The 17,488-nt window shown below is 34.7% G+C and overlaps 1 protein-coding gene across 1 annotated transcript; it reads left to right on the top strand.

The window, feature by feature from the left end:
* The first annotated feature begins 9,578 nt into the window (after window positions 1-9,578).
* Window positions 9,579-14,246, top strand: LOC137737337 (synaptotagmin-2). Its single transcript, XM_068476788.2, has 12 exons — window positions 9,579-10,326; window positions 10,414-10,512; window positions 10,620-10,670; window positions 10,783-10,906; window positions 11,176-11,294; window positions 11,478-11,579; window positions 11,988-12,062; window positions 12,256-12,332; window positions 12,412-12,658; window positions 12,765-13,115; window positions 13,612-13,743; window positions 13,823-14,246. The coding sequence occupies exons 1-12, from the start codon at window positions 10,216-10,218 to the stop codon at window positions 13,952-13,954; spliced, it is 1,620 nt and encodes a 539-aa protein (XP_068332889.1). The 5' UTR covers window positions 9,579-10,215; the 3' UTR covers window positions 13,955-14,246.
* The last annotated feature ends 3,242 nt before the right edge of the window (window positions 14,247-17,488 follow it).

The following is a 17,488-nucleotide window of genomic DNA, read 5'->3' as shown; positions in this document are numbered from 1 at the left end:
GTATTTTTTAAATTCTTTAATTTGGGGTAAATGCATGTTGGTTTTTTAGGTACATTATTAGGGACGGATCCCTTTCTCATAATCCACCAATTACAAACGGATCCCTTTCTCATAATTCATTAAATTAGTGGATCCGTACTATTAAAATTTGATTCAACGATTAAAGTTATTATAACTTTTAAAATGGATTCATGTTTATAACTATTGGATCAAATTTCAATAGCACGGATCTCTTTCCCATTATTAGGGTTAAAGGCAGAGGAAGTAACTATTTAGCATTACGATATAGTGATATTCTTCTTCATTTGTAAGTGAAATATTTTAAGTTCGATTCACTTCTAATACGAATTTGAAGCCCAATTCAATCGTGAGCATTAAAGTTAATTATGTCTATTAATTACATTTCCATACTAAGCGCCATGCACGACCATACGTTCAGTTCATGGCTGATATTGCATTATTGAGTCCCAACATTAATCATGAATGCGTTTTTCTATGGCAGTGAAGTCTCTATCCATGGGCGTTTCTTTCAAACCAAGATATGATTTGTAACGTCCACAATGTTGACAAGGTATTAGCCTATTACGAAAGTAGGTAGATCGCTAGGCTAGCTAGATGAATGCTTTCTTCGACGGATTTGGATCCTCTCCTGCGCCAATGGAGAGGATTGACCAAGCATTGTAGGTCGTTGGATAAAAATTCAATAGTTACAAACATAAGGATTCTTTTAAAATTATAATAATTATAACTGTTAGATGAAAATCTAACGACCCATAATATTTGGTCAAGAAAATCCTCTTCATTAACTCATAAAAGGTTCCAAATCCTCGTAGGACAATACACACAAACACACATATCTGTTAGACAAGAAATAAAAATAGATGTGAAAACTAATTGTACTGTCGACGTTGGCCCCTTGATTCGCATAAATAATGAGTGTGTCCTTGCAGAAGGAAAAATGTGTGGTGTCCATGCATCAAATCATCTTTACTTTAAGCTTAGTTTTGTTTTTTTAACAAGAGGCGATAGAATTTTTATTAAAGAAAACTAACAAAAAAAAAATTTGAAAATTTTGAGTTTTAACTATAAGGACAAAATAAATAGTACTATGATTGATTTTTTTAGTGTAAAAATATGATTTTTCGTTAAAGTGAACAGCACAGGGAACTTTTCATTAAAGTTTTCTTTTTATTAATAAACAAAAACAATTATAAGAGTTGTTACATTAGATACACTTTTTTAGTAATTAGTTCATTAATCTAGAGATAATTTGCACACAAGTATAAACAGTAATCTTTTAAATAGCCAGAACAAGTAGTACTGGCACTAGCACAAGCCCCAACGGTACAAATTTGTCATAAAATAGCAGACACAATACGGAGGCAGATTGTCTGCCCCTTTGTTTGGATACCCTTCTCATCTCCTTCTATTTTGTGCAATTACGGTTAAGTAACGTCAATATTTTATATTGATTTTTTTATAGAGATAATAAGACAAAAAATAATAGGAATATAAAATGTTGACGTGGTTTAATCGTGATCTCACAAATAAAAGGGATGAGAAAGTCACCCAAACAGGAAGGCAAACAATATACCTCTGACATAATTGACCTAAACTGGAACATAAGCTATGTATGTCATGATACATGTTTACCCTACCTTCCCCATTATTGTAATCACTTTCATTCGCAAATGAACATATGACATAATTTATGTACACTCTTATTTTGATTCTTCTTTAATTTTATTTAATCTGAAAAACAAAAATTGAACAAAAGCATGTAAGATGAAAAATACAGTAAATATTACTTCGCATGAATATTTCTTGGACCATCTAAAAATAACATAATTAAGTCTAAGTAGATGAGATAAAAGGCTACCCAGCCAAAATTTGACAATTTCATTCACTACCTATTAGCCTTATCCAAAACGACACGAAAACAACTTGTTAGGTGTCTTATCCGATTAACTCGTTAAACACTCATTTAATAAGATTCTAAAAGATGTTAAGCGCTAGTCGGGCGGCGAGCTGGGGCCTAGTGCCTAGGTGAAGTCTAGGTGGGCACCTAAGCGAACTGGGCAAATTTAATTAAATCCATTATATTTCATGTAAATAAGTGTATGTTTGTACTTAAAATGTAACATCCCACATCGCCCAAAGGAGTGGATCTTGTAAGCCTTATATGTATATTCTCATCTCTACCTATCACGAGGCCTTTTGGGAGCTCACTGGCTTCAGGTTCCATCAGAAACTCCGAAGTTAAGCGAGTTCACACGAGAGCAATCCCATGATAGGTGATCCACTGGGAAGTTCTCGTGTGAGTTCCCAGAAACAAAACCGGGAGGGCGTGGTCAGGGCCCAAAGTGGACAATATTGTGCTACGGTGGAGTCGAGCCCGGGTTGTGGTGGAGGCTCAGGCAGGGATGTGACAATTTGGTATCAGAGCCAATCCCTGCCCGAAAGTGTGCCGACGAGGACGTCGGCCCCCTAAAGCGGGTGGATTGTAACATCCCACATCGCCCAGGGGAGTGGATCTTGTAAGCCTTATATGTATATTTTCATCTCTACCTAGCACGAGGTCTTTTGGGAGCTCACTGGCTTTAGGTTCCATCGGAACTCTGAAGTTAAGCGAGTTCATGCGAGAGCAATCCCATGATGGGTGACCCACTGGGAAGTTCTCGTGTGAGTTCCCAGAAACAAAACCATGAGGGCGTGGTCAGGGCCCAAAGCGGACAATATCGTGCTACGGTGGAGTTGAGCCTGGGTTATGGTGGGGGCTCGGGGCGGGATGTGACATAAAATATATATAATTTCATCATAAACTACAAAATAGAATGACACATATATTATGAAGTATTGGAACATAATGAAAACATGAGGAACAAACATATAATGTGTGCTTATTTAAGTATTCAACAAATCTCTTACAATTGATTGAAAAAAAATAAAATGCAAAATAAAAGTTATATATTTTATGTCTAAGTGAGTCGCAACCTAGGTGGGTGCCTAGGCGAGTCTGGACGGATTAGGCGGTCTAGGCCGGCACTTCAACAAGTCGTCTAGGCGCCTTTTCTTAATTTTCAAACGCCTAGACATTAATCGGGGCGGAAGTCAACCGCCTAGCGCTTAAACAGGAATTTTTAGAACAATGTATTAATACTAGGTTGATTCAGGTCTACACCCGGACAACGATGTGTTGAAAGCATTAAATTAAAAGCATTTGAACCATTAAATTAAAAGCATTTGATATTTTGTAGTAATACGATGTGTTGAAAGTAATAATTATGTGGCACGTAGACGTAAATTTGTTGTGCTTAATGAAATTATTGTGGTCTTATTGTTGAATAAAAAGAAACCTACGAATTCAGATGTTAATATTTAGTAATTTTGTAGGAAATATTTTATATGATTATTAATTAAAGTGCAAAGCGTTCTTAATGGGTGCAAAAGGATCGGGTTAAGTAAACTGTTAATTTTAACGGACTGGTTGATGTTTAGATATTTTTAACTTGTCAAGATATTATTATGTCACGATAATGACGACATAACTTGTTAAAATAACGAAATTGACATAAAAACGACGCGAACGAAATAAACACAACTTGTTTGCTAGATTTAATCCGCCATCATATTTTAGTATTTATTGCATATATGGACGCATTTATATATAGTCGTTTCGGGTGCAGAGTACTTATTAATTAAGTAATTTTGAATAAGATCGAAAATATATGGGATCTCCAACTTTAAAAAGCAAATTTGGTGCTTTCTCGATCATCCACCCTATCCCATCGGACCCATCACATGATCGCATGCCGAGGTCTGAAGCTAATGGGTTAGGGAAAAGAAAGGTAACTAACGACGGAATTGAATTCTCTATGAGGCAAATTCCCGGGATCTTTTTAATTTATTAATATAAATCGTTAGATTTTGATTCAATGGTTACAAATAAGAATTTTTTTAAAATTATAATAATTATAGTAGTTAAATCAAAATCTAACGATCTATGTTAATAAATGAGGAGGATCCCAAGGATTTGTATCGGAGAGAATCCAATTCCACTAACGACGATTCACATAAACCTAATTCTGAATTATATGAAACGTGTCATGCTCTCACGCATTAATATATAACTAACGATATTATATTGGCAGTGACGTGAGTTGTTATCATGCACCGACCATTGCAAGAAGGACCCACTCGATCCTTCTGTTCTTTTGTATCGAGTGTTATAGCTTTTTCATTTTAGTTTTCAAATAAAAAATTGGTATAACTGGTACATAAATTTGTCAATTATTAATTATTTTGATTGTTCGATAAGAAATTTATCAATATTTTCTTTTATGGGGAGGCGTTGGTTTAACAATAATTTTCTTAAAAGGTGATCAACAGTTATTTAGATGACAATTTAATAGGCACATTAACAAAAATTTTACTGAATGATCAAAACATAATTTACAATGAATAAACTCAGAGGCCAACGTAAAAATCATCTCATTCTTATAGACCAGATTTTTATATATATCTAAGTTTAGGCGGATTTTTATATATATGCCTAAGTTTGGCGGCCTAAGATTATTAGTTTCAACAATGTCATTCGGTATGATTGAAGATAACAAAGTTCACATGCTCTTTCTTTTTTTGGGGGTAAAGCTCACATGCTCTTTGGCCTGGATAGTATCAAATTAGTGTAAACAAAAGTGGGGGCAAATAAAAAGTAAAATATGTGTTGCTGACTCATGACATAAAGGATCATCATCATCATCAACTACAATACCACGAACAAATCAAAAGGTCGGTGCCCTAAGGTACCGTTTGGTACGTGGGACGGGATGGAACAGAGTGGGACAAGGCGTTCCGTCCCACGTTTGGTGCGCCTAAAACGGGTGGAACGAGCTGTTCCACGGGACGAGTTTTGGGTGAATTTTCGTTCCACCTCACCCCCTGGAATGACTCGTTCCACATTCGTGGAACACAAAATTATAACCTCTCCGTCTCCTTCTTCTTCCTCCTTGTTTCCATCCGAAGGCATCTTTGCTCCCGCTCCGTTCCGTTCCGTCCTGTCCTGTTCCGTCCCGTCCCATCCCGTCCCGTCTGCATACCAAACGATACCTAAAAGAATGGTCAACTCCAAACTTCTCACTTAAAAATAAATAATAATATGTTTTTAACCCCATTCAAAAATTGGATCCAGATTGTAATGACAGTATTTCGTTTTAGATACTATGCACAATTAACATAACACGAGCTTATGAGATATGAGCATATAAACATACGGAGACTCTGTGTTCACGATTTTTGGTATTTTAAAGACTTAATAACTCCATAAAACTTGACTTCAACTCGTTTTTTTTTTTTTTTGTTCCCAACTCTAATTATGTTTATTTACAAAAGTTGAGTTTTCGGATATATTATTGTTGTTAAGAGCTTTACTAAAGGCTTTAAGTTCCATCTAGAATTTGATACTTAAACATTAAAATCTATGAGATTAATCAATTCAAGGCTAAAACTTTAAAGTCTAAGAGTCGATGATTTCACAATACAATTGAGCCCACTTTTTATTTTTCAATTGAGTAAATTTCCATGCACTGACCCAGAATTTTAAGGCCCACCAAAACCCAACCATTCTCAACTCTTATCATTGCACAACTTGTCATTAGGTTCCAAATGTGCGACTGTTTCCCACTACGGAGATGGCCTCTTTTGTTCCTCAAAGTTGTCACATCCTTCCAAATATGAAATTTGATGTTTCAATTGGTTTTTTATTTGGAAAGTGTTATTGGCACTTCAAAAATCTTATTCTACACTCTACACAAGTGTATTTTTCTTTCCAAATATAGAAAGTTTGGAGTGTAAAATGAGATTTTTGGAGTGCCAATAACAATTCTCTTTTATTTTTTATTTTTTCAGACATAGGCGATAGATATGTTGATGAGAGGAAAAAGGATTACAACAAAAGGAGCAATCAAAGCTCAAACAAACAGTCTTCGAATAAAACATTTAAAATAAAATCCGGTGGTTCTTCAAACCAAAGATCAGAGCTATTGGACGAGATACTGTAGCAGGCTAGTAGGTGAGCAACTTTGTTTGCTTGGCACCTGATATGGGTAAAACAAACTCCAATGATCCTTGAAGAAATCTCTCTCGAATCCTCGACAATAAGACCAATAAGGGAGAGGTCCAGCAAGGAAGCGTAGAGAGCTTGGGTGATCTCGAACTTAAGTTCCATCTAGAATTTGATACTTAAACATTAAAATCTATGCGATTAATCAATTCAAGGCTAAAACCTTAAAGTCTAAGAGTCGATGATTTCACAATACAAACGAGGAAAAATGAGATTTTTTTTCAATGCATCATGTTAACGTCGTGCACATATTAAGACTGTGAGAATGCCCTTTACAAAATTTTTTGTTGGGCTGTAATTTGTATAGGGTTAGGCTTATGGGTAAGGTAATATATTATGAGCCCAGTCCAATCATTGAGCCCACTTTTTATTTTTCAATTGAGTAAATTTCTATGCTCTAACCCAGAATTTGAAGGCCCACCAAAACCCAACCATTCTCAACTCTTATCATTGCACAACTTGTCATTGGGGTCCAAATGTGCGACTGTTTCCCACTATGGAGATGGCCTCTTTTGTTCCTCGAAGTTGTGACATCCTTCCAAATATGCAATTTGATGTTTCAATTGGTTTTTTATTTTTTTTTTCAGACACAGGCGATAGATATGTTGATGAGAGGAAAGAGGATTACAACAAAAGAAGCAGTCAGAGCTCAAACAAACAGTTTGAAATATGCAATTTGACGTTTCAATTGGTTTTTTTTTTTTTTTTTTTTTTTTTCCAGACATTGGCGATAGATATGTTGATGAGAGGAAAGAGGATTACAACAAAAGGAGCAGTCAGAGCTCAAACAAACAGTTTGAAATATGCAATTTGATGTTTCAATTGGTTTTTTTTTTTTTTTTTTTTTTTCCAGACATTGGCGATAGATATGTTGATGAGAGGAAAGAGGATTACAACAAAAGGAGTAGTTAGAGCTCAGACAAACAATTTGAATAAAACATTTAAAATAAAGTCTGGTAGTTCTTCAAACCAAAGACCAGAGCTGTTGGACGAGAGATTATAGCGAGCAAGTCGGTGAGCAACTTCGTTTGCTTGGCGCCTAATATGGGTAAAACAAACTCCAATGATTCCTAAAGAAATCTCTCTGGAATCCTCGACAATAAGACCAATAAGGGAGAGGTCCAGCGAGGAAGCGTAGAGAGCTTAGGTGATCTGGAATGAATCACTCTCAATAACAATGTTATGAAAATCCTTGGAAGACACCAAATCAAGACGCTCCTTAACTGCTAAAGCGTCAACACAAAACGGGGAAGGGACATGTGGAAAAAACTTAGATAAACCTACCGTAAAATTCCTGTCAAGTCACATAGTACCACCCCCACTTTCAATTGGTCTTGAGCGTTATCTAAGTGATGCTTGACTAAAAGAGGTTTTATGCTCGACTTGTACAAATATATGAATAATTAATTGTACTGAGTTTGATAGCATTTGGGACAAATTAATAGTGACCTTAAATATCTAAATATCTAAACAGATTAAGGAGAAAGACTTTTTAACATTTCGTTTTTATTTATATGTCGGTTATATAAAAGGGACAACAAGAAAATCTGTCTTTCACGTTTGGAACTTTATTTCAACTTTTTTTGTTTTTTTTTTTTGTTATGAAAACTTTTAATTATGATTTAAATTGAAACGATTGAAGTCGGCCGAAAAGTCGTTTTCCATGGGGTTATTGGAAACCACAATAATTGTGACCACAAAACGAAAGTTTGTTTTTGACATCAAAATATCAAGAGACACATATCGAAGTACAAATTTTGACATTTCAACCATAATCTTCAAGGGAGGGCATGAAGATAAAATAAAACGTAATAGGAATATAAAATGTTGACGTGACTTAACCGTGACCACATAAACAGAAAAAAATGGGGAAAATATGAAAATGGAAAGGCACACAATCCACCTCCATCTTCAAGCGCTACCACAGAAAGATACCTACAACATAAATTTAGGAAAGATGTTGGAAACCATTTCTTTCACCCTATAAGTTTACTAATCCATCCCAACAAGATATTACGAGAGAAATTTCGACTCTCACATAAGTAATACAAGGAAATGGATTTAGATTTCCAAAACCAAAATCCAAGAAGCCAGCTGGCAAAGTCACCTTGCCATCAAAATACCCGCGTCACATGCTAAATACCTATTCGTATGTTGGCAAAAAATTTTAATCCATTATAAGCATCTACTGAATAGTAACGCTATTAAAATTAGAAGTTTTTAATATGGGTTTAATTTTATATGTCTTTTTTGAATAAAATCCATTAGTATTACATCCTTATAGGTGGAGTTTAGTAAGTAGACGTCAACAATTAAAGTGTCTATGATTTTAAATAAATTATGTCAATTGCCATTGTAGGTTTTAACACAACTCATCCAAAAATTAAAGTGAATTAGATTTGGGAAAATTAATTTATTATTATGTACCATCGTTGGGGAGAAGTGTCTGGCGAATGGGTTTGTTAATTTGCTGCGGTCATTGCTTTTTATTTCTTTTTTGTATTTGGGCTTTGGGAGAGGAAATGGGGTTTATAATACCTCTCGGTCAGAAGCTTCCATCGTTATACGCATGTGGTAATTGGTATTTTTATATATTTTTTATTTAAATAATTAATTTACATATTTTTAAAAAAAATTTAAAAGAAATGAATTAAAGACCTGAAACCACCCACTAATATGAGAGGTTTTGTTTTTGTTTTGTTTTTTCTTAATTTTAAATGTTAAATTCATTCAAAATAAAAATATGGTTAAATACTTTAGCTTCTTTTGGTTCAATTGTAATTTACGAAATTCTTAAAGGGCAATTTATGGTATTTTGAATGTTTCACCATTTTAGGGTGCTCACTTTATATATATAGATTATTCTGGAGCATGATGTAATTAACTAAGATAGAAAGTAGTTATGCCCGTCTAAGATGTAGCACACAACAAAAGTAATTTTGACGGCCCAACACACTAGTTTTTTGTGAGCCTACCTAACACTCTTTAAAGTGAATCATGTTTTGATTATTTCATCAAAATAATATTGGAAATACAACCAATAATAATTCATAAAAGTGGATAATCGTGGAAACCACTATGCTTGATCCATACCTACTTTTCTTTTTGTTATTTATTCTTATATTTTGGGATGTTAATATATTTTTTTTATTACAAACAATATATTACTAATCTAAGCCAAATCAACTGGTTTTAAATTTTTTCAAAGCAGTTAAATTGTGTGTGGTAAATGAAAAAAAAAAGTGTTTTTACTCAAAATCATAGATATACGACTATAAAAAGTAGAAGCAGTTTTATCTATACTTTTCAAAAATGGTATTTTTTATAAGAGGCTGGTGAACAATACCAACAAATACAATTTTTATATTAACAATCTTAACCTCGTCTCTTTTATTGCTAAAAACACTTTTAAGATTATAGTTTATCAAATGCTTTCGTATTAAATCTAAAGCATCGCCGATTGAAAAAATGTCATTTTTTCACAGATATTTCATGCTCATGATGAGCAGTATGCTTGATCCTCAAACATGATGCCATTTTAAAATTCCTGAGCACAAAATATCTCGAAATATAATAAAAGAAAAGCAAGTATCATGACCGTAACAGTAATATTAAAAGAAGAAATATAAAAAAAAAAGTCAAAAAATAATAATGAGGGAGAAAGACAAAAGCCCAAAATAGAAACCAATCATTATCTCCGTTTTAATTCCGCAAATTTATGATTTTTTTTTCCTACAATCCCGTAACGCTGTAAAAATCTGGACAGATGAGAGAGAGATAGAGATCCAATAAACCGCTTAGCCGTTACCGACACTCGAAAGAAATGAGAAACCCCACCAGCCGTTTCCTTTAATGCTCCCTTCTCCTTCTTTCAGATAAGCATTGTCGTCGTCCCCACTTCTACTCCAATTTTTACAGTTTTTTTTTTTTTTTTTTCTTTTCGCTGGGTTTGTGTTGTAGTAGTATTGGTGTGTAGGAAAAGGAAGGAGTGAAATTCGAGAGGTGTTTTTGGATCGTACTCGGTTTTGATTGTGTTGTTCTTGTGTAATAGTGTGGCATTTTGGGGAGGTCTGAGATTCCAGGGCGGATTTGAGATGGGTATTCTGAGTGCGATTTTGGGTTTTGTGGGTTTTGGAGTTGGAACTTCAATTGGGCTTGTGATCGGGTATTACCTCTTCATCTACTTCCAGCCAACTGATGTCAAGGTTCCCTTTGTGTTCTTCCTTTTTCATTGCTAATTTTGCTTTTAATTTGGTTGAATTATAATTTTTGTTGATTTGTAATGAACCCAGGATCCTGCAATTCGTCCATTGGTGGAGCAAGATTCGAAAACTCTGCAGAGGCTGCTTCCGGAGATACCCATGTGGGTGAAAAATCCAGACTATGATCGTGTATGTTCAATTTTCCAAATCTTAGTTTTCGCAAATTGTTTATGTTGTTTTGGTGTTATAACCTAATGGCGCAAGAGAAGCTTATCATAATTTTTGTTTATGTGAAGGTTGACTGGCTTAACAAATTTATCGAGCTCATGTGGCCTTACCTCGACAAGGTAATGCATACCTATTATAACAGTACTCGGATATATTTTCCGGGGGTGTTTTGCTTGGTTGACTCTCTCTTACTCGGTTTGTACTGAGTCTTGATGGTGAATTTGTTTTTAGGCAATTTGCAAAACTGCGAGGACCATAGCAAAACCCATTATTGCTGAGCAAATTCCGAAATACAAAATTGACTCCGTCGAGTTTGAAGCTCTTTCCTTGGGCACCCTACCGCCAACTTTTCAAGGTTGAATTGATCCTCTTACTTTCCCTCTCTTACACGCACACAATTTTGCAGCTGCATTCTGTTTTCATGATCCCACCCATCGGTTATATGCTACTTATCACTTTTTATTTTTTCTTGTTTTTGTTAATTTCTTGACATAGTATACTGTGAACAAGATGATATCTGCCTTAAAATTTCCGTCTTATCTTATTTTAAACCTTTGTTCTGTTTTCCCCTGCTATGCAATACTTGTGCGGAGTCCTCATTTCTTGTTTTTCTGTATATGGCAGGAATTAAAGTGTATGTTACCGGTGAGAAGGAATTGATAATGGAGCTACAACTGAAGTGGGCAGGCAATCCTAACATCCTTGTTGCGGCTAAAGCATTTGGTTTGAAAGCCACGGTTCAGGTATGTTTCATGAAGGAACTAGTATTTTTTAAAGTTGGGTACGTATGCACACACTCTCCCCCACGTGGTCGTCTGCCTATCCCATGCACAGACACACACATGAATCAGTACTTGGAATAAAAATTACGACAACAGACTTATTACTGGATTTGAATGGTGCATTGATTCTTTGGATTGTTTCAGGTGGTTGATTTGCAAGTGTTTGCTTGTCCACGTATCACCCTGAAGCCTTTGGTTTCAGCCTTTCCTTGTTTTTCAAAAATCTTTGTCTCTCTTATGGAGAAGGTATGGTACTGATTCCATTTTCTTATTGCTTACATGCTTGATCATTGTCTTACAGCAGAAAACTAGTTGGTAGTCAGGGACATGATATGTTTATTTAACTACTTTGTTTTGGTATTCTGGTACCTGACAATCCAGAGTCGGAAATGTGTTATATTTATGTCATTTTCAGATGTTGATCCTAAATGACCTCAATTTAATTGAATAAGGCTCAATTTTTGTAATTATGACTATTTGAGATGTATACTGGGATTAGATGATGTCCATGATCGTCCCCCCCCCCAATAGACAACCTCCAGAATTATGATTCTGTTGTAGTGTCTATAATGTGCCACATCTCCTTGTCTCCTTACTTTCATTTTGATTTCCTTTCTATTTTCCCTTCTCAGCTATCTTATTACTTATTTGCAGCCACATGTTGACTTTGGATTAAAACTGCTTGGAGCAGATGCTATGGCTATTCCTGGCCTGTATAGGTTTGTCCAGGTAGTATCTCTTACCTTTTGCATAGGTTAAAGAGTGATTTGATTGGTGTTTACATCATATATGTGTATAAGGATGATTAGCATATATGTTATAACAAGATTCATTGATTGCTTATTTATGGAATATCCTACTTGAAACTTGAATTTCTCAACGCCATCTTGCTTACTTTTGTTATTCTGTTTTGATTCATCAGGAGCTTATCAAAGAACAAGTGGCAAACATGTACCTATGGCCCAAAGCCCTAGAAGTACAAATCATGGATCCCACAATGTATGTGTCATGGTGTTTGGTTTCGAGTAATTGTGTAAGTTGGTTGTTGTGACCTAATAATTTTGTTTAATTCTGTCAGGGCCATGAGGAAGCCTGTTGGGATTTTGCATATAAAAGTTATTAAAGCAATGAAGCTTAAAAAGAAAGATTTATTAGGAGGAGCAGATCCATATGTGAAAATCAAGCTCACTGAGGACAAGCTTCCTTCAAAGAAAACAACTGTGAAACATGGCACTTTGAACCCTGAATGGAATGAAGAGTTTAATTTCGTTATCAGAGACCCGGAGACTCAAGCATTAGAACTTATGGTTTATGATTGGGAAAAGGTATGATTCTTTGTTTGGACTTGTGAGAGAAAGTAGATGGGCTTTTTTTTTTTGGCGTGATTTTGTTTCTTTATGTGTATAATAATGTGGGTTTAATTTTTCTTAGATTGGCAAACATGACAAGATGGGTATAAATGTCATTCCACTGAAAGAACTTACGCCTGAAGAGCCTAAAGTTATGACTCTTGACGTGCTGAAGAACATGGACCTGAATGATACTCAAAATGAGAAATCACGTGGGCAGCTTGTTGTGGAATTGATCTATAAACCCTTTACGCAGGATGAGATGCCTAAAGATGATGAAGATCCAAATGCTATAGAAAAGGCTCCTGAAGGAACACCTGCAACTGGTGGTGTGCTTGTAATTACCGTCCACGAAGCTGAAGATGTGGAAGGAAAGCACCACACTAACCCACAAGTGCGCATACTTTTCAGAGGGGAAGAGAAAAGAACCAAGGTACATAAGTCGCTTGTTGTTGTCCGTGTCCTTTTGCTGTCTTTCCTCTTATTGTTTATAAATCATAGTTACTCCATGTTATGACTCATAGCAAGGAAAGGAGGCATTATGTCGCATTCATATGTGAAAATTTGATTTGTAGGGTTACCCACTTCTAACAGGTTGACTCTTGCATTCTTTTTTCTTTTTTAGCCGAAGACTCTTGCAGTCTAAGTTAGTTGAAAATGAGAAGAAATGGGAATATCCTGTCACCTGTATTTATAAAAGAAATCACTTTATTGGTGCTGATGCATGTGTCGGATACAATGAACTTGTGATGAATAGACGAAGTTGTTCCCGGACTGTCATACAAGTGTCATGGGTTTCCCTCCATGATGCTGATACAATAAGAAACAATTGAATGCCGATCATTTTGTTTGATTTTGGAATTTCAAAGTTCTACTTTGCTATAAACGTTTTGTATGTTTACTTACAATCTCATTGGGAACTGACACAGCTTGTCAAGAAAAATCGGGATCCAAGATGGGATGAGGAGTTTCAGTTTATTTTAGAAGAGCCACCGAAAAATGATAGGCTTCATGTTGAAGTGGTCAGCCACTCCACAAGGATGGGGCTGTTGCATCCCAAGGTAACACAACTGAAACACGTTCAACTTATTTAGATTTGTGTTTTTGAAATAACCCTGTGGCGTTTTTCCTTCCAATCAGGAAACTCTTGGATACGTGGATATAAACTTGGCGGATGTTGTTAGCAACAGAAGAATCAATGAAAAATACCATTTGATAGACTCGAAGAATGGACGCCTTCAACTCGAGCTGCAATGGAGAACATCTTCTTGAGGTTATTGCAGTAAAAGACTCTAGAAATGGGGAATAACTGTCCAAGGTTTTCTAGGTTTCATTGTACAATTGGTATACGTTTGCTAGAGTTGACAGTTTGTCTTTTGAAGTTTAAGATTTTTTTTTGTAAACTCCGATTCGTTTCGGATCACGCCTCGTGTTATTTGCTCCTTTTGATTTCACCCTCTTGTTTTTGCTATTGAATTTACCGTACCAAGACAATTCAGGTGATGCCCTTGAACTCGAAATCCAGAATTTGCTATCGACTAATATGTTTCTTGTTTGAGATCAATCCTCTCTCCAACTTTCATGCTTTCTTAGGGAGGACCTGCCTACCATCGATATGCAACTCTCGCGATATTCCTAATTAACAACGCTCTTATGGATAACTTTCATGTATCCTTAGGAATACTTTTAACTTTCATGCATCGTTGGGAATACTTTTCTAGACTCAAGATATATGTCATCGTAACGATATTCCAAAACGAGCTAACCAACAAGGCATTGCTAGAATTGGGGACGAAATTGTCACAAGTTAATATTATTTTATTAGCGGAATAGGCACATTTGAATCTATTTAATACAGCCCGATTCCTATGGGTTGAACGGATTCATTTTTAATCATGTCGTAAAACAAAACAACAATATAAAACAATTTCTATGTGTTTCTGTTATAAAAGAATTACGTCTAATAAAGCCAATACCAACAAATGTTTTAAAGGAAATAGTAGGATTGTTGTTTTACTTCTTGTTGTCAGATAGATATGGAATTATGGGCTTTATTGTCGACTAATAATAAAATAACAGGTGTTACGACAACCCTTATACGGTCTGGGTTGGGTTACCTACACATTAAAAATATATACTCGGTTTTACACGAGTCGGATCCAACTCGGATTGTTTTGAGAATTGAAGGTAAGAGTGAAATGGTTTTGCATCAAGCCGGGTAATACGGTATTAACCCACGAGTTCAAATATCCACCCATACATAGGCACATCTCCAGTGAGCTCCCTAAATGAGTTCCTAGCCAAAAAAATAGGGAGAAGTTAAAAATTTTCATCTCCAATCACTCATGTCATGTTCCTAAGATAGCGAATCTCTAGGAGCTCCTAAATCTAGAGAAAATGAAAGGAGCTCGTAACATTAATTATTAATATTTGAATCATATTTTAAAGATTCCGTGGAAATTTTATAGGGAGTTGTTAAAATAATATTAGCATATGAGAGAAAATTTTTTATTTTTGTTTTGAAATAGAAGTACAGAGGAAGAGAGTGATAGAAAATGTGGGAGTGGGAAATTTTTATTTTTTATATGTTAGGATTACTTGTATGTGAGGTTTTGAAAAGAAAAAAAAAATTGGTTGTATGAAATTACATTTCTGCCCCATATTTCTTATCCATGTTATGTTTTAATTAGAGTGTTAAACTGATAATTTCATAAAATTTTGATTGACAATGAGTGTTTTATTAATTAGTAGAGATTATAGACCTTTTTAGTTAAATTTTGACTTTAAAATAGAGAGCACGATTAGAAATCCTCTTACATGAAACATTTAGCATTAGGCAGATTCGGGTTGACGGACCCAAGCTGCACCCGTAGCGGGTGTAAACCTGTTGGGTTGGGGAATAGAAATAGTTGGGCTTGTCTTCCTTTGCCTTGCTCGGGCCTTTATGGTTAGGATTCAGGGTCGAAAAAGGCCCCATTTCAGACCCATATTCTCGATCCGTGTTTATCTGATGTGACCATTTGCGGAGTTTACACTCTATTAGATTGAACGCCGAACACGCTGAAAGATACCGGTGACAATAAGTCATCATCTTCATCATTTGCTGTCTTGAACGTTGAAAAGTTTGTTCCCTTTCAAGTTTTGATCTTTCATGCCAAATCAACCAATCCATCCATCCGTCCCTCCATCCATCCATCTATCTATTTGATTCAGCAGGCAAGAATAGGCATAGGCATATGCTTTCACCGGGGAAAAAGGATTTTCGCCGGATACTTTCATGAGGATTCTAGAAATTTTGTGATTATGATCATTTATCGTATATCGTATGATTAGAAATTATTTTAAAATTAAATATAAATAGTACCTAACGAAAAATGACCGCACAATATACGATGAACGATTACGATCACGAGATCTCTAGGATTTCCAAAAAAAAGATCCGGCGTGGATCTTTTTTCACCAGTTCTATCTATTCATTTATTTTTTTACTTTTCATATAATTTTTCAAATTTTGACCATGGTAACTAATAAATTAAAAAAAATTAGTAGATAAAAATTAACATGTGTAATAAGTAAAAATGAGTGTATGAATAGCGCTAGCCTTACCAAAATACAAACACTTTCTTCTCTATAATGTTTATCTAAAACTTATATGAAGCGTGTTTGCTCTTATTATAATGTTTTCGGTTTCTAGTATAAAATTGTGTATGCTCTCTTCACATTTACTTATATTAGCAGCCTGAACATCAAAATAACTGTGAACTTGTTCATGTGGTATTTTTAAATTAATGAAACAAAAAATAATTAAGAATAAACAAATGTGTGCGTAAATGGAGATTTACTTTTAACTCTCAATGATTTGAATGGGAAAAGCCCAAAAAAACAAAAAAAAACAAAAAACAAAAAAAGAGAGAGAGAGAGAGAGTGAGAGACAAATATGAGGGTTCTTTGGAGTTTGGACCCAACTCCGAAATCCAAAAGCATGTGCGTGTGTTTTTGTTTGCACTAAAAGAAAACAAAAGTCTGATGTGGTTCAAAAACCGGTCACCCTATAGGACTTTTTTATGAGACAAATAATATATATATATATATATATATATATATATATATATTATGAGACAATTGCAATACTCAAAAGTCTGAAATGTGGTTGAAAAACCGGTCTTTTCACCCTATATGACATTTTTATGAGACAAATAATATATATATATATATATATATATATATATATATTATTTTAGCTAGCATCACTTCCAATTATATTGAATATTTGATGCTTACTATTATAGTCTAATAATATTTTTGTTTGTTTATAACTAAGAGGTTTTATTTCAATTATCGTCAAATACGAATTTAATCATATTATCGCAAACTTACCATGAGACTTAGTCAACTCTTTTATTTTTTAATAAAAATTTAACTTTTACTCTTCTCCTAACTAAATTTTAGATCAATACTGTTCAACAAGTTAATATAGCTAGTCATTACATGACATTAGGAGATAAAGAGAAAATCTACCGTGTCATAGGGTATATTTCATTATGTTACGTGAAGAAGTGAGAAAATTTATTGTGTATAAGCTATATCTTTTTATGTCACGTGATAAAAGTTGTAAAAATAATTTTGGAATACAAACAAAAATTTATCACCGTATTAGTATTCCTCATATTGCATGTTATAATCCCCCATATTCCAAGTGCATAAGGAGTTTGAGAGAATATTTGCCATGTTATTAGCTGTATCATTTTAGGTCATGTAACCCAAAGTCCAGATAGGTCATTCTTTAGTACAACAAAAGTTGATCAC

This window comes from Pyrus communis, chromosome 15 (assembly GCF_041283825.1).
Source record: "Pyrus communis isolate YQ-2024b chromosome 15, ASM4128382v1, whole genome shotgun sequence".
In the NCBI taxonomy this organism is placed as follows: domain Eukaryota; kingdom Viridiplantae; phylum Streptophyta; class Magnoliopsida; order Rosales; family Rosaceae; genus Pyrus; species Pyrus communis.
This window is presented reverse-complemented; position numbering and strand designations above follow the sequence as displayed.